Raw genomic sequence first — 24,241 nt, forward strand, 5'->3', positions numbered from 1 at the left:
GAATGTGATCTGCAGTGGCATGTTTGTAATTACCTTCACCTTTAAATCGTCTCTTTCTTCACTCATGCCTCTCCTTCAACTTGTGGTCCTGCTATGCAGTGCCACTCACAGCTATATCTAATTTCTTCACCACCTGCAGGAAAGCACTGTGATAATGAAATCACATAACCATTTCTTTTCAAAATCCTTCTGTATTTAACAGTCCCCATAACACATCAAGTAAACATTCACATTTATGCTCTTAATAAGCAAACTTGTCAGCAGACTGCTTGTTAGTTTCCCAAATTTAAGAAGTAAGTAAGTAATTAATTCAGTAATTCCATAGCTTCTTCTTTTGTTTAAAGAAACAATCTTTCAGGGCTCAAAAATTTCTGTTATTCTGTTAAGTACAAATTCTACACCAACAAAAGAAGCTACAATATTTCCTAATAAAAGATTTGAAGTTTAGCATAGAATATATGTAACTCTTCTATTGGCAGAGGTAAAAATGGCAGTGTTGCCAAAAAATCTGTTTTTAAAATTAATATTATCATTTTATTTAAAAGAACTGTACAGCTGAATCTGTGATAATAGCATTTAATAGGATTGTATTACATTAAATACACACACAACTACTATAAATATGACATCTGTTGGCACATGGCAAGCAGAAACTTGATTTAGTTTCAAAAGATTCTGTTATGAACTAATACTGAAAATGTTTCATATTACTAGCATCTGCTTAACTCTCCTGATAATTCAGGTAAAGTATTTTCATAACTGCTATTTCTACATTGGTGATCTTCAGATGTGCTGTAAAGTAATTCAAACATCTTGGAAAGACCTAGAGTATTCACATTTTCAATTGATTATGTAATGGTACTCTCATCATATAATCAGTTGCTCTTAATAATCATTCTTGTCAACTTATTCTACATACCTAATTTTTCCCAGTGGTTTGCGTAGCTGATATAATTTGTTCATCAGTTGATTCTGAACTGTCTGATAAGAAGTACCCTTTTCTGATTTGCTTGGGCATGACTAATTTGCATACAACATGTGTTTCTCTGAGTTTCTTCCTTACATATTCTTGTGATGCACAGGTTTCCAATGCAAACATTATGTAATTCTACCCAGTAGAAAGTGTATTGCTCTTACTCATTGCTAGTTTACATAGGGATAAAAGTTAATGCATGTGATTTTATTAATTTTCATTATTGGCAATTGTTTCAGCCATCAAAATTTCAAAATTACTGTCTAGAATCTGTTCAATGCCTAAATCAAAAGAAATTTGAAGTGAGCTGTCCACTGAAGAGCAGTATTTGCTAGAATTGCAGTTGTTATTTTTTATTTTGAGAGACTGGTTGTAGACTTGATTCAGGGCAGTTATTTCTTTTGCATCATCTTTTGGTGCTGCTGCAGTTACTTTCTCCTGCAATGGCTTTTCATGAGTGTTAATTTGGTTTTGATGTATAATGCAGTGTGAATGTTCTCTTTCTGGTAACTGAAATATTTTTTCCACTATTTTTTTTGGCGTATCATCAGTTGAACCACTCCCTCTGTAGAAGCAATTTAGCATTTTAACGTTATTTGTTACAACAGGAACAATGCTGGAGTCTTCCTTGCAGCTAGCTTGACTCACTGAAGAACCTTCGGACATGTTACTGTTTATCAACTGATTACCATACTTTTTGGGATTGATTTTGACTATCATGGGTTCTTGCTGTGCCGTGGAAGAGCAACTGTCTATGGAATATTGTTGTCCTTGATCAGAAGCACGTAAATGTGTATTGTTGTTAAAAAGTATTTCATGGACCATGCGAGCCTTTTTGCTGTAATTAAGTGCAGGTTTTCTGAACTGCTTCTGCAATTGTAAAAATGCTTGATTAGAAATTGTTTGACTCAATTTTATTGGTCTACAACATGGCTTATCAGTTTCATAAATCTGTATTGTTTTCTCTGGCTCTTTCTTAGAGTTAGTTGGGAATAGTTGTTTCTCTTTCAGAGGAGTATGCAGAAACAGTTCTAGAGAACAGTTAGGCTTGTCATTTTCGAGCCGAAATCTTTTGCCACCAGTTGTCTGCAAAAAATGATCTGTAGCTGCTTTGAAATCTAAGAATGAAGGACGCCGTTTCTTACTTTCTTGTGCCATGTTTTCTTGTACTGTTTCAGGAATATTTTTAGTGCACTTATAATCACTATTTCTTTCTTTATTAACTGTCAGATCTGGTTCAGCTGATGGGGTTTCTGAAATCTTTAACAGTTGTATGGTTGTACGTACATCTATACCCACCCAGTATTCACTAATAACATGTACAAACACATCTTTAACTTTTTCTTCTATCTTTAATGTCCATCTTTGTTCACTGTCAATGATATGCACATCTTTGAGTCTCCTAAAAATGTGAAGTTTGTTGTTTGAATCGCCTATTATCACACAAGGACCATGATTAGGACCTGCTGTATTTGCAGTCCTTATCGCTTCACTGTTACAAATTGAAAGCTCTATTTCAATATAATAAGTGTAGTTGAAGACAGTTGATTTTATTTTTATTTGATATTCTGGTAAATGCATTGCAGATTCCTGAAGTTTGTTTCCCATTGGTGGTGGCCGATTTAATATTCTCTCCAAATCTCTTGGATTGGAATCAGCAATATCTTTGAAAGATTTTTTCCCAGTCACCACCAATAATTCCGATAAAACAGGACCAATTCGATCTAACTGCCTAGAGACATAAGGGGAGTTTTCCCATAAGCGACAGTGGAAACATTTTGCTAAAACTATAGAATTTAGAACACCTCTGTAGCAAGATTTTAGCAACATACAATGTACCAGGCATTTAGTTATACGTTGACCAATTCGTATAATATGAATCATTTCTTGGTGCAGAGATGGGTCTTCTACCGTGAGACATCCAAAAGCTGCCTGTATAAGACAATTTACTTTCATTTCTTTTGTCTTTATACGGCCTTTTAGAGGATAGCGTAAACCCACTTTATTGAGGGAATTCAAACATTTTTTGTCACTTGTCCGCAACTGGAACACTGAAAATTCTGAACAGCTTGTCACATGCTGAAGCATCAGTGATAAGTTTTCTTCTCCTGTCATTGTGCTAAAGATCTTCATTGTTTCAAATGCTATGTAATAACGTGCCATTAGGCGTCCTGTTTCTGTTGGTTGTACATCAAAAACATCCATTTTCACCAGGTGATTTGTTGCTAGTGCATTAAGTTCTCGCAGACACATTTCCTGCAGTTTGTTTTCTATGCCTTTTTTTGTAAAGTGTGTAGGGATTCCATAATACTGTGGGTTTCTTATTGCACGTACATAAAGGAAAGTGGAACGCATCCAATTCATAGCAACAGCTGTCTCTGTAATTGTACGAAGAACTACTTCTGAATTAATATGTTCTTTTAAATGTCGGTGTAGGTTGCTTTCTATTAAATCCTTGCCTTCAATAAGTTTTTCATATTTCTCTTTTTCATTTTCTTTTGTCATTATTATTGCTGTTGCTTCTGTATCATACTGTGGCCTTCCAGCACGGCCAATCATTTGAAGTACTTGGCTGTCTGAATAATTTGCATACACTCCTCCCATATAATGCTGTGTTGACTTGACAATCACTAGATGGGCTGGTAAGTTTACGCCAAGTGCTAATGTTGATGTAGCAACTAATACAGGAAGGTAACCACTTCGAAATAGTGTTTCTATGACATAACGATCATTAAGATCCATGCCCGCATGATGGAAGCCCACTCCACAGTTAACACATTCTTTTAATTTATTTTCTCTTATATTTGAAATTGCTTTAATTATATGCTCTCTTTGACTAACATTAAAATGAAATGTTAACTGCTGACAAAGTGTGTCTGTTGTCTGAATGACTCCTTTCCTTGTGCTACAAAAGATGAGTGTAGGCTTACCATCTGAGTACTGGAGCAGAAGTGGCTTTAACTTGTAGCTTAGTGATATATCGAATCGAAACTGGGACATATTTTGAGGACAGTTATAGCCTAGCACAATTTTATGTAATTTTACTGGACGATGTTCTTCACTTATTTTGAAATATTTTGCAGGATTCTCAAACTTGCCAAGCCATGTAGCAATGTCTTCAATATTGGGGAGCGTAGCAGATACTGCTATGAAACGAACAGGAAATGGGAGACATTTGTGACTGATCTCAGGTTTCTTATAATTAAGTGTTTCTTCTATTATTTTCATACGGCTTATCACTGCTTCTATGATGGGTCCTCTTCTTTCTTCACTTAGAACATGGACCTAAAATTTGAATTATATACTTTTAGATAAAATTAACATAAACATTACTGTTGATGAATAATGCAAATAGCCACAGTAACAGAATAACAATTTGTGACTCATTGTATATTTCACCAACAATCATTAAGGAGTATGGGGTTCACAATGTCCTCCATGGATAAAATGATCATTAGTAACTTGAGATGTGCACTGACAGTCGAAAAATTTTTAGAGCACAGCCTTGCTGGATAGATTTATCAGTATTGCAAAAACAGTTGTATTTCCTTTTTTTGTTGATAGTATTATGCAGCTTCTATAATTTGTAGAAATGACATGAAATAGCACCTTAAACTGCTGTTCAATTTATTTGTCATTCTGTGACCAGTTTTGGCCAAAGAGCATTACCTAGCACAGATTTTTCTTAACTGAACAATGTCAAAAATATAATATTTAGTATCCCTCCACATATCTACATCTACATATCTTACCGTTATTTATAAATATTTTATTTTTGACAATGTATACGTAACTCTTGATGTTAACAATAAAGAATAAACTGAGCAGTAGCTTAAAGTGTCAAATGATGTCATTTCTAAAAGTTGCACTGTCATTAGATAATAGTGAAAATTCAATGAACAATATTGCTGTTGAAACTTCCTGGCAGATTAAAACTGTGTGCCGGAGTGAGACTTGAACTCGGGACATTTTCAAAGGTCCCGAGTTCGAGTCTCGGTCCGGCACACAGTTTTAATCTGCCAGGAAGTTTCATATCAGCACACACTCTGCTGCAGAGTGAAAATCTCATTCTGGAATATTGCTGTTTTTACAATAATTTTACTATTTTGAATATACATAAAATGTCTTTATGAGAAGTATTTTAAGGCAGAATAGAATGGCACTTTTAAATTCAGTAGTGCTGTCGTCACATGTAGAACTCTGATATATGTTCAATAATTCAAGGAAGAAGGCATAAAATAATTTAATGGTACTTATTACTAAAAAGATAAGTTAAAAATTGGAAAAGATAGAAACTTTTGTGCGATTTAATTCTGTAGTTCTGCTTGAATATCCTAATTTTGAATCAATCTGTTTTCTGTACCTAGATTTATGCAACTTTGTCAGTTATAGCCATTCAACTCCAATGTCATGTAAAGCTGAAATGTTTTGTGGAGGGAATGATAAGGAATGAACTGCATGTTAATCTCCAGATCTCATCTGAAAAACCTTCTGAAAGGAATGAAGAATTTTGTGTCTTCGTAGAGCATGATAATGTGTTGTATATGGGATATCAGAAGCTGAAGGGAAAATAGACTCTCAAAGCACAACAGTTCAGAACTTTATTTGTTTCCTCTGTTTACGCATCTTTCAAAATGCAACACCTCAAGTCAGAATACAGGAAACTTTACTAGTATTATATAGTAAACTGCACTTTCCTTTATTCTTATACCAGCAATGATAAGTGATAATTCTCATCAGGCCATAAATTACCCACTGAACGCCTTTTCTTTATCAATCCCCTCCTTTTCTGGTCCTTTTTTCACACAAATAAGTACTCATTCAGTAAAAAAAATTGCAAGTAAGTCACTGAATCCAAAATTTGGTATTCCTGTTTTTGACTGATCTGTTGCAAAGGCTGATTATTTATGCCTGATAGAGAAGCAGTTCCCTCAACTTGTTCATCAGCTGTTCTGGACTTCCTGTATGTGTAGGAAATTATGGGTAAGGAAAACCTGTTTTTAGTTTAGAACATAAATAACTTCATGGTGCACCCAGGGGGGTCTAAATCTCATAACATGAGGGGGAAGGAGTGCTCTTAATTTATATTTGTGCCAGTGTCACATTTTAAACATTGTGACATCCATTATGAAAAGTTATTTATTCTACAGAGGATATATAATAATGAGAGTTAATTAGGTGAAAGTATAGGGATAATTGAACTAAAAACATTTAAGTAAACATTAGTCTGCAGATGAGCCATTTGCAAGATAATTGCTAATGTGCTGTTGCAAGCTCCTACGGACTTAAGTATAAATTTTGCACTAGTTGGTGAAATGTATTTGAAATGTAAATGTTTTGATTAGGTCCCCACCTAATTAGGTTCAAATTTCACCCATGACTTACTTTAACAAGAAATACAATACTTCTTCAGCACATGATATGTTACAGTTTACTGTAGACTTGCATCTGTTTAAGAAAGTGTCCCACATGTCCTCCTCACATTTGGATGCAATACTACACTTGTCTATCAGTGAGTTACAGATTCTTTTAAATGGCCTTGGATTATCTCATAAATATTGACAAGACTGTAAAATTCACTGCTCCATTTCTTCAACAGTATCAGCTTGAGTACTGTATCCTTCACTTGTGAGATGACTCCAAACACAAAACTCTAGTGATTTGTGGTCATGTTACCTTGGAGGCCGAGGTACAGATCCTGCTCACCCTATCAATTTTTGACCATATTGCCATGTTACATGTCATTGTATATCAGCAACAAAATGTGCTGGTGCCCCATCATTAATGAACCTCATACCCACATCTTGGACCATGATTGAAATTCAATGCTAATTTGATGGGGACTCAACCAAACAATATACATTTCAAATATGTGACTACAAATTATAAATTAAAGCCCCTGCCTTGTCTGTCTGTTTATGAAGTTTAATCCCAGGAACTACTGTAGGGATTTTGATATGATCTTCACTAACAGATAAACTGATTCATGAGGAAGGTTTGTGTATATCACTTATTAATATTTCATGCAAGTTGGCTGAACTATGATGATGATTGTCAATTAAGTTATGCTTCCTGAGAACTTTCCCGGCATGTGCTGCCTGAATTATGTCAGCTATACTAAAATTTGGAGTTAATATTCAATAACTTAACATTGTTTCCAAACTTTAATCATATGCAGTAGCCCACAAACTAATTTAGCACTGTGTGAGCCAAGTTGCCAACACGTAGATATGTGGGGCTACAATGCAAAGTTAGGGGTGTTGCTAGTTTGTTTAGTTAAGACAAGACTTAATACTGCAATGTACCAACCATATATACGCATATTGGCGTGAGCCTGAATGATGAATTGCAGCACCACTGACAGCAGGTGAGAGGAGGATGTTCTCATTGTAATAACTCAGAAAGGCCGACACAATGTTGCAAGGCAGGCTAGCTAGTGCTGCACAGACTTGTGCAGCAAGCGGCAAGGCAGATTCCTCACTAACAGTGGAAGTGGTGGTTTAGGATACAACATGAGTAGTGGTGCTTATACACAACAGATGCCGACTGAAAGTACTGGATGATTTGTAATGATATTATTCTCAGTCTCACAGCCTAACCAGTTGGTGATGGGTCTGTACTGGATGAGGCTGTCACATGGACCTGCCAGCAGAAGTCATAAGTTCAAGGCCATGGCAGGGTAACAGCACAACACACTATGTTCCCCCCAGACTTAGTGCTATGATGCAACTGGCCATCCCAGAATAACTAGAGCAATGTGGCTGCCTCCTGCCCAGGGGGCAGCAGTTCACTACCTGGGCACACCAGTCGTCATTCACTATCACAGGATGGATGTCTTATCATGATGGGCATCCACTACTGTGGAGTAGATACACCATCATTTGGTACACACACAGTTGGCATTAGGACCATGCTGCTGAGCTGAGTAACAAGGCCGCCAGTGTTCAGTGGAGAACCTGTGTCAGCATTGAGCGGCATGCAAGCAGCCAGCGTAGCAGATTTCAGTGGCTAGCTGGCCACTGGCCTGGTGCACTATGTAGCACAGATGCTTCAATAAAGAACTTGTTTCATTTGTAGCTGTTTTCTCTGGAGCCTCCTGCACTCCCATCTCTTCTCCATCACCCACTCACACCATCCTGGCTCATAGCCACCCCTCCCTGCACTGGGATACCATAATTTGGTTTTAGAATTTTTGTCATAATCTTCACTCAGCACAATGTCTGGACCACAACCTAAAGTACCAACACAATATGGTAAGTGAGAAAACATTTGGTAGTGTTTTGGAGGTTGTAACAGACATGGAAGGGAGGCATGACTGTCTTCATAATTTAAAGATTACATTTTTTTTAGGATTGCCTTATCTGACATTGATGGAAATACAATGAAATTTTATGCACCTCATGTCTCTTAGATTTATATGTGAATATTTACCAATAACAAGCAAAATGCTTGAAGGTGAATAAATTCTAAATTTTAAGGGTAATTGTAGAGAGCAGTATTTAGTGTCTATAAGGTGTACACACTGTAACTTGCTTGGACATACTGAGCCATACTGAGTCAGTGCCTCTAACCTGTTGTACAGGTCATTTTTATGGTCATATTGTACGGCACTGTAGAGAGTCTATGTGTTTCAAGAAACAACATACAGAGTAGTTTATGATGATTTTTTGGAGTTGTGATTCCTTGTTGTATTATTTTGTGTAATGGAAAATAAGGGTGTTGCATTGGCAGACTGAGAGACACAAGATGTCCCAGAGCCAGAAGCAGTACAGAAGGATTACATTAGTACAGATATTGTTAGAAAAGGTAGGCAACTGACATCAGATAATATGCAGTAACATGAGCAGTTGACAGCTCAGGATGAATAGTTAGCATTGTTTCAAGTACCACACCATGAGGTGGATCCAGCTTATGCAGGATTAGTTGTTCCCTTTACTGGAACATCATCTGAGGAAGTGTGGTCATTCTTATAATTCCTTAAAACATTGTCAGAAATGGCTGATTGGACCAAAAGTCAGTTGTAACAGATAGTGACTAGTGGGAGAAGTGAAAATGTATGTGAGGCTTACAGACGCATTAAAGAATGCAGCAAACTTGGAATCACTGGAGAAGGGCTTTATAAAGATGCAAGAAACAGAAGAGTGTGAGGCATTCTTGGAAGCAGTTGAACATTACTACAAAAAGGCATGCGGAAATTGTGAAAGATTTTCCAGAAAGGATAAGGAAATGAAATGAACGCATGAACAAGTTGGGGCAGAGTAATGCAACAAATGCAATTTTGTTGCAAGAAGCTGAGCAGAGGGTGCTCAATGCTCTTATGAAGGTGTTGCCATTGGACATATCATGGGGTGCACACAGTGCACCAAAAGATCTGCTGTTAGGTTAGTGATGGAAAGCAATGAAACATTTATCCATTATGGCTGGGGAACACTGCGACTGCGATGAATAAAGGTTTCTTGAAACTACTGCATCCAGATGACTGGTTGCAGTAATTTCAAGAAGCCTGGAATGCAATGAAATTGACATATCAACATGGATATGAGATAGACGTGGGATATTTTTGGTGAAAATTAAGTGTTACAGGCATGAGTGGAAGGGGCAATTATAGAGGCAGTGTCGCCAGCCACAGGAAAACAAAGGGAATTGAAGGTATCACTAGCAGAATTTTGGTAATGGGTGTAGGGGTGGATGAGGAGGCGATAAGCAGTCATTAAACAGAAGGGGAAACACAAAGACCATCTAAAGGCATTCCCATTTACTTAGCTGCAACAAATACTTGAGGTGAGATGGAGCATGCAGTAACAGCTGTTGTAAGAGGTAAGGAGTACAAGCTTTTATGGGACATAGGGATGTGTGTGTGGGTTGTCAGGAGAGTCTTGGTGGGTCAGAGGCAGTGGCACCTGTCATGTGGATAATGATGTGACACTGTTAGGGTTGATGGATGTTGGTCAGTATGTGCTTTAAGCTCGCTCGTTACTCATGAGAATGGCAGCTGCTTGGGAATGGGACAGCAAGTAACTCATGGATCGAGCGCAGGTACTCATGAGTGAGGCAGCTGAGTCATATTGATAGTGGATGGGGAAATCGGCCAGGTGTGGTAATCAAAGGTCTGCAATGAGAACTGCATGTATGATGTGTACAGATTTGATGAATTCATTATTTCATCTTCATAATATTTTGAGCTTTGCATTTCCATGCTGTCTTGTTCAGAAACATTGCAGAAGCAAGGAATAGTCATATGAGTTGAGCAAGTGCCAAGAAGTAAAAATTTTCTCTGCTATAATCAAACTCAATTTATGAAGTTATTTCATGGCTGTTTAATGGAAGAAATAACATTCTTTATACTTAAATGAAAAATAAGATTAAAACTACTTGAGTAGTAAATGATCAAATGAAATCAGTAAATGAAGTATAGGTTGAAGATAATGTAATACGGAATATAATATATCTATATGTCTAGAAAGCAAACATCTATTGGTAACAGAAACTTCTGAATACAAACCTGTATGTTATATTTATAGTATACAAGTGGAGATCGTTTACACATATTAGGTGTGTTCCATCTCCTATGATCTGACTGTTTTTATTAAACAGTTTCTTTGTCCCTCTTATTATTATGAATTAATAAAATGTCGTTGATACATTTTGGATTGATACAAGCAATGCTTGTTTCATACAATTAAGTCTGTACTGCTAAAATTTCTTTTCCTTGCAGCACTACTAGTGGGAATGCATAGGATTTTTTTTTTTTTTTTTTTTTTTTTTTTTTTTTTTTTTACAGCAGCAAATTCTCAAAATTCTCAAATTCATTTTTTGGTGAATGAAATGAATCTAACAACAATTCTCAAATTCATTTTTTGGTGAATGAAATGAATCTAACAACAGGTAGATGCTGTTTCATCAGTTCAACATCTTGATGTAATGTTTTTTCCAAACTTGCCATCAAATCAGAGGATTTCATACATATCGTTCAGTTCTGCGCACTGCCTGGATGGATTCATAAACATCAGGCAATTCTTCACTAAGGAACTTGTCATTCAGTATCTTAATGCTGTGTGTATACAGTGCACTCTGCATGGCACACATTTATGGTGTTGAAGAGCTTTCTCATGTTCAGCCCATGATCCACCACAAATTTCATTTGTTTAGTTCCAGAGGAGATATATCTGTCTCAGGCAATTTTTCTCGTAACTCTCTAAGAATATTTTCACTTGTTTTTGAAATGGCGAGAAACTTCATTTTCAGGAGCACATTAATTCTCAGTTCAGACCTGTCCTCAGAGTCTAAAATAATACTAGGATGTGACAGTCAGATAATGTACATGCGATAATTGTCAGTCCAAAGATCGCACATCATAGAACACTCTTTTAGGACAATAGCTTTCTTTACTTGAGGTAAGACCACACTTCTCATTCAATATACCTCGTATATGATGAGAGACAGTTCTCAAAGAAGGCAAACTCTCTTGTACTCTCACTGTCCCATACTTGGCACCAGTATTGATTTGATGAATTCATTATTTCATCTTCATAATATTTTGAGCTTTGCATTTCCATGCTGTCTTGTTCAGAAACATTGCAGAAGCAGGGAATAGTCATATGAGTTGGGCAAGTGTCAAGAAGTAAAAACATGTGAAAGGCTAATAAAGTCTTCCCCACTAACATTGTTGAACAGCCATAGTTCCAACGCACGCATTTTCACGCACTTGTCCCTGATTGTGTCTTTATTGCTGTTTGAAACTGTTGTAGATTTTGAATGTGTGACACTTTTGCACATAGTATTTTCATGCGTGTTGTGCTTCTCTTGTATATGAGTAGCACTTTGCATCCCTCTCTTTCACACTGAGTTAGATCAGAGGATCACACATATCTGTTTCAGCCACTATCTGTAATTAAAAATAGCAGTAATAAACATCTTTTCTGTCAAATACATTTCCTGTTTTTTTCTCATATCTTTTTAACATAATTAAGCAATTTTTTTTTGAAAATATAAGATAACATAAAGTGCAAAATATTATGATTATTGTTTCCACAATGTCCACAGTTGAAATCGGGTAGACAGTACCTTCAGTACATTATAAATATCATTCAGATCTCAATAAAGTCGAAGGAACACATTTTCTAATTCCATTAAAAAAAAAATATCGTCCATTTTATTTAATTTTTTAAAGTGACCTTTGTCTATGACTGAGCTTTTCAAATTTATTTTGAGCTGAGTTAACTTAAATTATACTGTGAGCAAAAGATATGTAACAGTTTTTATAGTTTGCAATGAGCACATCCCATGTCTTGGCTATCTGTCATTAATTGTGTTTTCTAAAACTTTGAATTAAATGTTAATAAATTTGGCATCAGACACATAAAAACAAAGCATAGATAATGAAAAATTACAGTGCACCATCGTAATATTGTTTGTCCATTAGAGAAGAAGGCACTTTCGCAAATTAAGACTTTAATAGCTAGAGGCTCTTTGATAAACTTTCAATCAGTGGACCTGATGGCTCTTCAAAAAATGCATTACTTATTAATTCAACTTATGTAATGACTTAATAATTTAAATCAGGCGTTCACAATATCTGGTAGACAATGATTTATTTACACTAACAAATACAGATCATACATTTCCTAGGAAGTCTTAAACAGACAAAGCAGAGCATTTCTGGCTCACTTACTCCCTAAGCATATTTGTTATGAGCACACAAAAGACCGCATTCATAATAACATTTGCAAATAAACTGCTTACTCTCATAATATACCACTAGCTTTAACCCATGACTGTTCAGAAAATAATAGAGGCCTGAAAATATATCTTGAGCACTATTGTGTGACATGGCTACATGAGTACACTTCAGGAAAATCAGATAACATTATCATGCGGACCTTGTTCATCTAAAATGAAATGTACACAAATTCCTAACAAAATTCAGCTAGTACGTGTAACTTCTTCTAGCAGGAAATACCCTGGCTTGATCCAGGTCCATCCAGAGAACATACATCACATCTACTAACATTCACAGAATGTCCTCTTTCATCATTATAGCTCTGTAAGAAACACCACTGGATTGTCTGTGACTCACACAAGTCTCACAAGTACAGTGAAAACTTGTAACAGGCAAACCGTGGCAGGCTCGCACAGGTCTATTGCTCCTCGTGGCCGTTAGTATGGTTCACGGCAGTAATGTGCTATGATTGAGCATGAAGGCTGAAGTGACTGCCTCCAATGGACATAGATTTTCATGTAGGGACTGTTTGCTTTAAGTGGTGTAGAGAGATTACTGCATGTAAGCGAAGACTGTAGTATAATCCTGGGATTTGTCTTTTTGTATCAACATTGTGCTGTAACTGACTTTTGTCAACATACAGTAGAACTTTGTAGAATGACATACCAGCTAGGGGAAGCTGTTGCCAGTATAGAAATGTTGTGAGGGTTGTCTAGCATATTAGACAAACCAGTTGAACCACATACAATTGCACTAATACTTGATTCAAATGATTAAGTGCCAGGTGGTACCGGGAAGGCACATTAGTGACTGTGAAGCTATATCTACTTGTGTGTAAGTTACATGTTCTAAAACTTCTAGAAAAGAATGATGTATTAGATCCAGCAAGATAGATGGAGAAGTGAAGATAAAGAGGGGGATGTTGATAACAAGTTTGGATGATCCAGATGAGGATGGGTGGTGCACAAGGAGTGTGGACCACAAGCAACCCTGAACCACAGTTAAGACTCCAATAGTATGAAAGTGGAGCATCTCAAGGGAGTAGAGAGAGAGAGGGTGAATGGAAGAATTGTCTTTTGAATTTTTTCCCCATAGTGTCTGTTGTAAGAAATGCCTGTGACTTGATACCAAATGGCACCAATGTATCAGAAACCATATTGCATACAAAGGCATTTTCAGCTGATTATGGAAGATTTTACTAACAAGTAGTTAACTGATGGGATAATAGAAGAGAGTAGTAGTATGTGGGATGCAGGAGTCATGGTTGTACCAAAAACTCTGTGGATTGTTCTAGACAATACAGGTCCTGCTATGATTACCATCACTTGAACAGCAAGACCATAACAGATTCATACCCCATCCCCAACATTACCATAGCCATCAATAATCTGGGACAATGTAATTTCTTTTTGATCATGGATTTAAACAGTGGTTACTGTCAATTGGATGTTGTTTCTGAAGACACACCAAAGAGCATTTTTGGTACCATGGGGCACTATCAGCTCAAGAGAATGACCTTTGGATTGAAAAATGCACCTACAACATTTCAGTTTTAGGTGGTGAGTTTGGAGGTTTGAAACCAAGCCAGTATCTACTTTACTTAGACAGTACCACTGAATTCACAAAAGACATGGAGCACAATAAACAGCATCTGAAGAAAGAGATTGAGGGCTGTGCATCTGTTGTTGAGCACAGAGAAGGTCCATTTTGCATTAGGAGAGGTAGGGTACTTGGGCCCTGTAATTAGTAAAGACAGAGTAATGACAGATCTGAGTCTTGTGCTAGCTACATGGGAGGTCCCAGTGCCTAAGCCATTTAAGGAACTACAATCTTCTTTGGGGATCTCAAATTGCAGCAGGAAATTTGTGAAAGGGTTTGGTGAAATAGCACAAGTACTCACATAGTTGTTAAGGAAAAGTGTGAAATTCATGTGGACAGAAGAGTGCATTTGAAGAATTAAAGAGATTTTTACCACCCAGACCAGTTTCTATAAACAATCAATATATTTTCCTCACACATTTTGAGTAACTTTGTCTACTTTGTTGAGGACATTATTTACACTTCTGCGCCATGTAAATGTACCTTTCGACTATTAATTCATGCAAATTTACTTTCCTTACAACATTGTAGTATAATTGCCTTCTCAATAGCTCTGGGATCAGAAATTAAAAACCTGTTCACCTCAGAAGTTTTTTATGCAGTAACACACATCCACACAAACATCTTTGTTCAAAGATAAACATTTAATTCAGTTTGTATGAAAACTTGCACAATCAGAATTGTATCAATGACAGAAGATCTGTTGCAATTTGTTTTATTACATAAGGCAAAAAAAAATCTATTATAAAACATACATTTTTGACGCAAACAATGGAAAATCCAGGATGGAATGTACCAATATTATGAAAAGGAAAGTTGCTACTCACCATATAGCAGAGATGCTGAGTCGCAGATAGACACAACAAAAAGACTGTCACAAATAAGCTTTCGGCCAGTAAGCCCTTTGTCAAATCTAGGCAACACACACACACACACACACACACACACACACACACACACACACACACATGTGCTCGCACGCACACACACACACACACACACACACACACACACACACACACACACACACACACACACACACACACAAAAGAATTTCACACACACGACTGCAGTGTCTGGCAACTGAAGCCACACTGTGAGCAGCAGCACCAGTGCATGATGGAGTGGTGACTGGGTAGGGGTAAGGAGGAGGTTGGGCAGGGAGGAAGAAAGATAGTAGGTTAGCGGTGGGGGACAGTGAAGTGCTGCTGGAGAGCATGCAGGGACAAGGTGGAGAGAGTGTAAGGCAGCTTTGTGCAGTTTGGAGGTTAGACGGAACACAGGGGACAGGTCAGGGGAGAGGGGGTGGAGGGGGATAGCAGAAAAGGAAAGAAGTAAAAAGAATGTGTGTGATTGTGGAATGAGGGCTGTGTACTGCTGCAATGGGAACAGGGAAGGGGCTGGATGGTTGAAGACAATGACTAACAATGGTTGAGACCAGGAGGATTACAGGAAGGTAGGACATATTGCACGGAAAGTTCCTATCTGCGCAGTTCGGAAAAACTGAGCTTGGTGGGAAGGATCCATTTGGCACAGGCTGTGAAGCAGTCATTGAAATGAAGGATATCATGTTGGGCAGTGTGTTCAACAACACGGTGACCCAGTTGCTTCTTGGACACAGTTTGTCGGTGGCCATTCATGTGGACAGACAGCTTGTTGGTTGTCATGTCCACATAGAATGCAGCATAGTGGTTGCAGCTCAGTTTTTAGATCACATGACCTGTCTTTGATGGGATAGGTGATGTTTGTAATTGGTCTGGAGTAGGTGGTAGTGGGAGGATGTATGAGACAGGTCTTGCATCTAGGCCTATTACAGGGATATGAGCCATGAAGTAAGGGTTTGGGAACAGTGGTTGTGTAGGGATGGATGAGTATATTACATAGGTAAGAGGGGTGGGAAGGATGATGGGCAGGACATTTCTCATTTCAGCGCACAATGAGAGGTGTCAAAACCCTGGTGGAGACTGTAGTTCAGTTGCTCCAGACCTGGGTGCTACTGAGTTATATGGGGTTTGCTCCTCTGTGGCTAGACGGTGAGACTTTGGAAGGTGGTGGGAGATCAGAAGGGTTAGGCATGGGAGATTTGTTTTTGTCAGGGTTGGTAGGATAATTATGTGCTGCAAAGGTAGTGTTCAACATACTGTTCCTGCATTATTGCTTGGTTCATGGAATCCCCCATATGGCCTCACCAAGTTAGCCATCTCCAGCTGTCATCCCTCCTTCCAAAATGACCTCCATATGTTCAGATTCTGCCAATCCTTAGCCCTCACCTACATAGTCCTGTAAAACCACATCAACCAAGCCCAAATCTCCGTGCAATATCTTCTCTCCATCTGCAAGATTCTCCTGCTATTCAATCCCAAATTCCTGGAACCCATAACACACATTGAAATTCTTGCCCTCCAGGAACTAGAGCAACATGCACAATGCCAACTCAAAAAAACTCTCCACCCTGCACACTTCCTACTCCCACCTTCACGTATCACTCTCCGCCACCTCAATAACAAACTCTAAACCTCCACCACATGCCCACTTAGCCGATAAACCCTGTCTTGTAAACCTACTACATTTATCCCACCCTCAGAAAGCTTCCTCCCACAACCACAAAGAATCCAGAACCTAAACAGACCCAGAAAATGGTCATGAACCTTTCTCCAGAAGCCTTAGCCCCACAGAAATATCAGTTCTTTCCAAAGGTCTCAACTTTTTCCCCACTCCCAAATTCAATCATGCATCACTTGTAAATGACCTTCTCTCCTTCTCCTGGACCCTACAGTAGAAACACTTTTTTGCCACCAAACCTACCACTCAGACTCAACCAAAGACCAATGTTGAACCCAGTCTAACTCAGTTCACTCCTCCATCCAATTGTGCCCCACTTTCCCCAAATCACCCCCTGTTGACTTTTCAGAATTTCTTATCTTCAAACCTTGCCTCATGATCATTCCCCAAATCCCTCAAAATGCAAACTAACCTTACATCTGCAGAAAGAACCACAGTCCAACAGCTAAAAACTGATCCTGACCTTATAATTCTATCTCAAGACAAAGGCTCCACCACTATTGTCTTGAATCATGAGGATTACCTGGCAGAAGGACTCTGCCAGCTGTCAGACACCTTCATATAAAACCTTGCCACAATGACCCCATTCCAGAAATCCAGCAAGACCTCCAGTCACTCCTCACATCCTTAAGTCCATCCCAGAACCTCAGGCCCATCCCAAGATCTCCCCCCAGACTCCATTTCTCTTCTCACCCCTATCACTCCCTGCACTCTTACCTTCTACAAGCTTTCTAAAGTCCATAATCCCAAACACCCTCCTATATGAAAGATTCCAACCATTTCCTCCACTGATGCTCCACAGTTCCTGTCCCTTTACCACATGGTACCAGCTCATCACTATTGATGCCACCTCCCTTTACACTAACATCCCTAATGTGCATGGCATTACTGCTATTGAACACTACCTTTCCAAATGCCCAGTGGATTCCAAACCAACAACCTTCTTCTTTGTCGCCATGACCAACTACATCTTCACCCACAAATACTTCTCCTTTGAAAGCATTACCTACAAACAAATCTGGGGTATGGCTGTGGGCACCCACATGGCACCATCCTATGCCAACCTGTTCATGGGCCATCTAGAGGAATCTCTCCTAAACACCCATAATCATAAACCCATCACCTGGTTCAGATTCATTGATGAAACCTTTGCGATGTGGATCAAGGGCGAGGGCATCAAATCCACATTCCTCCAAAACCTCAATAGCTTCTCCCCATTTGCTTCACCTGGTCCTACTCAACCCAACAAGCCACCTTCTTAGAAGTTGACCTTGACCTCAAAGATGGCTACATCAGTACCTCTGTCCATATCAAACCTACTAACCACCAGCAGTATCTCCACTTCGACAGCTGTCCCCCATTCCATAACAAGAAGTCCCTTCCATACAGCCTAGCCACTTGTGGTTGTCGCATCTGCAGTGACAAGCAGTCCCTCTCAAAATATACTAAGGGTCTCACTGAAGCCTTCACAGAACATAATTACCCTCCCAACCTTGAATTACACTCTGATTTACTCAACTAAATTACACTTTCCATCAGATTTTTGACTACCTCTCATCATGCCCTGAAATAAGAAGTGTTCTGCCCACAGTGGTATTCCACCATCTGCCAAATCTACACAATATACTCATCCATCTCTACGCAGCCACTGCTCCCACCACCTTACCTCATGGCTCATATCCCTGTAATAGACCTAGATCCAAGACCTGTCCCATACATCCTCCCACCACCACCTAGTCCAGACCGGTTACAAACATCACCTACCCCTTCAGAGGCAGAACTATCTGTGAAACCAGACATGTGATCAAAAGCTAAGCTGCAGAGACTGTGCTGCATTGTACATGGACAGACAACCAACAAGCTGACTGTCCACATGAATGGCCACCGACAAACTGTGGTCAAGAAACAAGTGGACTACTCTTTTGCTGAGCATGCTGCCCAACACGTCATCCTTCATTTCAATGTCTGGTTCACTGCCTGTGCCATATTTATCCTTTCCACAAACACCAGCTTTTCTGAATTGTGCAGGTGGGAACTTTGGCTGCAATATATCTCATGTTTCCATAACCCTCCCGGCCTCAACCTTTGTTGGTCACTGTCCTCACCCATCCAGTCCCTTCCCTGTTGCCATTCCAGCAGTACACAGCCCTCATTCCACTGTCACACATAGTCTTTTTACTTCTTTCCTTTACTGCTATCCCCCCTCCCCCTCACCCCCACTCCTCTTCTCATCTGTCCCCTGCACTCCATCTAACCTCCCAACTGCACATAGCTGCTCTACCCTCTCTCCAACTCGTCCCTGCACACTCTCCAGCAGCACTTCACTGTCAGTCACTACTACCCTACTATTCCTCCTCCTTTCTGCCCAGCCTCCTCCTTACCCCCAACCAGTTGCTACTCCACCATGCACTGGTGCTGCTGCTCACAGTGTGGCTTCAGTTGCCAGAGACTGCAGTCGTGTGTGTGAACTGCGTTTGCATGTGTGTGTGTGTGTGTGTGTGTGTGTGTGTGTGTGTGTGTGTGTGTGTATGTTATCTAGTTTTGACGAAGGCCTTACTGACTAAAAGCTTATTTGTGACAGTCCTTTTGTTGTGTCTCTCTATGACTCAGCATCTCCCCGTATGATGAGTAGCAACTTTACTTTTCATAAATTTTTGATTGTAATTTTATAATGTGACACTGACAAGAATGAAATTTGGTGCCTGTAATTGTGTTGTATTATTTAATGTGGCATGGCAGTGACCCCACAGGTTAGTTCTTGTGGAGAGTTGTTATGGAGCTAGGCCTCGTGGAAAGTTGTTGGAGTTAAGCTGCATTCAGTACAGCAGGATATGTTAAAATCAATATACTTTATTGGATTTTGTCAATATAATGGAAATGATTTTCAAAGTTGTTAGTACACATTGTTAGTATTCAGAGTGGCACTTTTCCTGTTCCTACTTGCATAATGAACCCAATTAAATAATTGCATTGCAGTGAAGCAAGATCATCAATACTCACCCCTACAACAATGACAAACATCTAAGATAGCAACAATGTAGGAAAAGATAGACTGCTACTTACCATAAAGGAGACATGTCAAGTTCCAGACAGGCATGATTAAAAGACACTCACATATAGCTTTTGGCCATGGCCTTCATCAGTAAACAGAGACACATACACAACATTCCCACACATACATCACGCACACACAACCACCAACTCCATAATCTTGGGCCGGTTTCAATCATGCCTGTCTGCATCTTGACATGTCTTCTTTATGATAAGAAGAAATCTATCTTTTGCTACATTGCTGATCTTCCTATCTGGAGTTTCCTTGTTTGATTAACATCTAAGATAAGCAGCATTCTACTACAAACATTAGTATACTCTTCGAAGGGCTATTAAAATCAAAAGTCAGAAAGGTATGTTATTTTTTGTAAAATTTAAAGTTTTAGATGAGTTGTTATTGCACAGAAAATAAAAGTGATGTTTAGTGAAGAACTGAAATAAATTTCTAGACTTTATGAAAATATTTTTGGTTTTGTTGTTTAGCTGATTAATTATTGTACTCTATTTTAATTATTTCATATGTTTTGCTTGTTGTCTAGTACAATTATATGTTGAGCATCTGTCTCCTGAATGCTTGTTGCCTTACTTAATATTCAATACTGGAAATATGATTTGAAGTTGCAGAATGCCTTTGATATTACACTGTGTAGTGATTAATGTCAGAATTAGGTCGTGTTATGATGATTTTATAATTTAAAAACCAGGCTACATGACATATTTAGCTAGGATTTGGCGTTAACTATTTTGTGATTGCTTTATTCACAGGTTACACTTTTTTGCTAACTGCCAGAGGGACATACGTTCTTTGTATGTCATACGCAGTCTTGAGCTTTTGTAGCACTGTTTCCACTTTTGTCTTTCGTGCTGCATCCTCTTTTCTTCTGTCAACCTGTTAAAGTTACCTTCTACTATCATTCCAGCCATCTGTTCTTAGTTATCAGCCTTGAGTAACTATTCTTCTGATCATATGATTCATATTAATGTACCCAGACACGACTTAAAGATGTTTTCAGAACATTGTTTTACTGATATTACTGTTACTCAGGATGCCATTTTGGAAGTTCTTTATGAAATGTGAGGCTAATTACATGAAGGCTATGCAGGCAATTTTTCCTGATCTGTGACTATTCAGACCAACAAGTTGTCAAGAAAGACATACTATGTCTTGTTGAGAAAAGTCTCCTTACTGCTCTGCAGCATAACATTTACGTTTGTATATTGTGAATGCTAATGATTTATTACTAATTCCTGCTTTACTGGTTTTCAGTATTTTGTGATGCAGGTAAAGTAGAGATATAAACATTGAGTGCCTTGCACTTTTGTGTTACTTGTAAATTATGCTGAGAAAGGTGAAGGATTTTATGTTAGAGAGTATTTTAGATATGCAGTCTGAAGAATTTATTCTTTTACTGTACTTAGTGATTATGGTAGGTTACAGGTAGAGTAAGGGACTCTTTAATGTACATATTGTTGACTTGATGATTTACTATGATATTAAATTGGCATTAATATTATGATTTGTACAAGACTGTGATACTTGTTACGGTAACATATAGGTGATGATTTTTGCTGCAATTGTTAGTGTTAGGGATTTTATAGCATTATATTGTCACAGTGATGACTTCAACTATGTGATGATTGACATTTAGGAAAGTGTATTACTATTCACTGATAGTGTCATTAATTAATCAAACTTCCACTAAATCAAGACCAAGTGAAACTTACATTAAAGAAAAATGAAAATGCCAAATTCATTAAAGATAATGATTTGATAGTGACTGTGGAAAGGAAGCTAATGTTACCTGCAGAGGACGTTAATCTGAAGTTAGGAAAGCTTTACACTATTTGTGAGTAATTTTCATACTTACAATCATATTTTGTATTTTTATTATTATAATTTTCTTGCTGAGTTGATTAGGATATCTGGTTGCTTAAGGAAAAGAATAAATCAGAGGAAGGAATAAAATGTGAAAAGCACAAACCAAAATACGTCAACATAATCTTTCCATTTTATGTATTAAGTACATTTGTGTTTTTGTAAATAACTGCCCATACATTGGATATTATACTACATTTTCTGTCACTGAGAAGGGAATGTGTCTTGTGGCAATTATGTTGATTGCATATTTACTTTGGGAACAGCAAAGCTATAATTAATGGTACATGTAAGAATGAACAAGAGGGATGAATTTGAAAGCTTTCAGTGGTCTGTCTCTAACTGCAACAGCAATTCATTGGTCATATTTCTTATGAATCAGATATGTCACTGCCCGTGATGCATTTTTTCTTTGCATCTTGTGTTTAAATATTTCACTTTGTCTTTGAAAAAGTTATTGTATATGAAAGAAAGAAGTACGTTCATGTTAATAAAGTACAAACAATATGAAAGTGTAAAGTTGTTGAGAGCTAATTAGCTTATCAAAAGAACTATTGTGTTAATTTAGTGGAGCTATGATGTAATGAATATTCCAATTGGGTGAGAGATGATTAAGATGAAATACTGTTACTGTTAGAAAGAAGTGAGGATGCTTTGTGAGTGTGCATTTTGCATAGAAGGAGTCACAGCATTTACTGCAGTATATCTAAAATGGGACAGAGAATATATAGCAATTATTGCCGTGTACAGGTCACCTGATGTGTGGATGCCTTTTTTAAAATCTGTCAAACTCTTGCTGATTTTATAAATTTTCTGGGTTAAATGGCCATGTAAATATTATAATAAATTGGGATATAAATACAGACTTATTAACCAGTGACGCCTACCCCAAAAAGCTACACCACCTATTCGATGAATTCAGTCTGACCCCACTCATCCATGGCCCATCTAGAGAAATTGGCAACAGCAAAACATATCTGGACAACAAAATAACAAACATTACCCATCTTTCCTACAGTACATCTGTTCTAAAACAAGCCATCTCTAATCACCATGCACTACAACTTCAGCAGGAGGCAAATGAGATACCCTCTGTCCATAAAAAGAAACTGTATGTAAGCAGATGAATGATGTATAATGATAACATCAACAAATTGAGAACTGCATCTTAGCACACATACCATGGCCTGAGAATGATAGTTTTTCCTGTGATAGTGTACTGTTTTTATGTCACACACCCCGATTTAGCCACAAAAGTTAAACAAACAACAAGTATAAACAACAGTATCTGGAAAAATAATGGTGTCATTGAAGCAAGGGAAAAATTAAAATTATTCCATAGTGCATCTACATCTACATTTACATTTATACTCCACAAGCCACCCAATGGTGTGTGGCAGAGGGCACTTTACGTGCCACTGTCATTACTTCCCTTTCCTGTTCCAGTCGCGTATAGTTCGTGGGAAGGACTGCCGGAAAGCCCCTGTGTGGGCTCGAATCTCTCTAATTTTACATTCTTGATCTCCTTGGGAGGTATAAGTAGGGGAAAGCAATATATTCAATACCTCATCCAGAATCGCACCCTCGCAAAACCTGGACAGCAAGCTACACCAATGGTGTGTGATAGAGGGCACTTTACGTGCCACTGTCGTTACCTCCCTTTCCTGTTCCAGTCGCGTATAGTTCGTGGGAAGGACTGCCGGAAAGCCTCTGTGTGCACTTGAATCTCTCTAATTTTACATTCTTGATCTCCTTGGGAGGTATAAGTAGGGGAAAGCAATATATTCAATACCTCATCCAGAAACGCACCCTATCGAAACCTGGACAGCAAGCTACACCAGAGCACCTCTCTTGCAGAGTCTGCCACTTGGGTTCACTAAACATTTCCATAACGCTATTATGCTTACCAAATAACCCTGCAACAAAACGCGCTGCTCTTCTTTGGATCTTATCTATCTGCTCTGTCAACCCAACCTGGTACGGATCCCACACTGATGAGCAATACTCAAGTATAGGTCGAACGAGTGTTTTGTAAGCCACCTCCTTCGTTGGTGGACTACATTTTCTAAGGACTCTCCCAATGAATCTCAATTTGGCACCCGCCTTACCAACAATTAATTTTATGTGATCATTCCACTTCAAATCGTTGTGCACGCATACTCCCAGATATTTTACAGAAGTAACTGCTACCAGTGTTTGTTCTGCTATCATATAATCATACAATAAAGGATCCTTCTTTCTATGTATTTGCAATACATTATATATGTCTATGTGCCTATCCGCTGCAGATCTTCCTGCATTTCACTACAATTTTCTAATGCTGCAACTTCTCTGTATTCTACAGCATCATCCGTGATAAGCCGCATGGAACTTCCGACACTATCTACTAGGTCATTTATATATATTGTGAAAAGCAATGGTCTCATAACACTCCCCTGTGGCACACCAGAGGTTACTTTAA

The 24,241-nt window shown here is 38.3% G+C and overlaps 1 protein-coding gene across 1 annotated transcript in view; it reads right to left on the reverse strand.

The window, feature by feature from the left end:
- Positions 1-1,183: 1,183 nt before the first annotated feature.
- LOC126484305 (probable ATP-dependent DNA helicase HFM1) overlaps positions 1,184-24,241 on the reverse strand; it is a 62,248-nt gene continuing 39,190 nt past the window's right edge. The window contains exon 5 of the mRNA XM_050107779.1: positions 1,184-4,258. Coding sequence (XP_049963736.1) covers positions 1,184-4,258 — 3,075 coding nt within the window. The remainder of the gene's footprint in view (positions 4,259-24,241) is intronic.

The sequence above is a fragment of the Schistocerca serialis genome, chromosome 1 (genome assembly GCF_023864345.2).
Source record: "Schistocerca serialis cubense isolate TAMUIC-IGC-003099 chromosome 1, iqSchSeri2.2, whole genome shotgun sequence".
Taxonomy (NCBI): Eukaryota; Metazoa; Arthropoda; class Insecta; order Orthoptera; family Acrididae; genus Schistocerca; species Schistocerca serialis.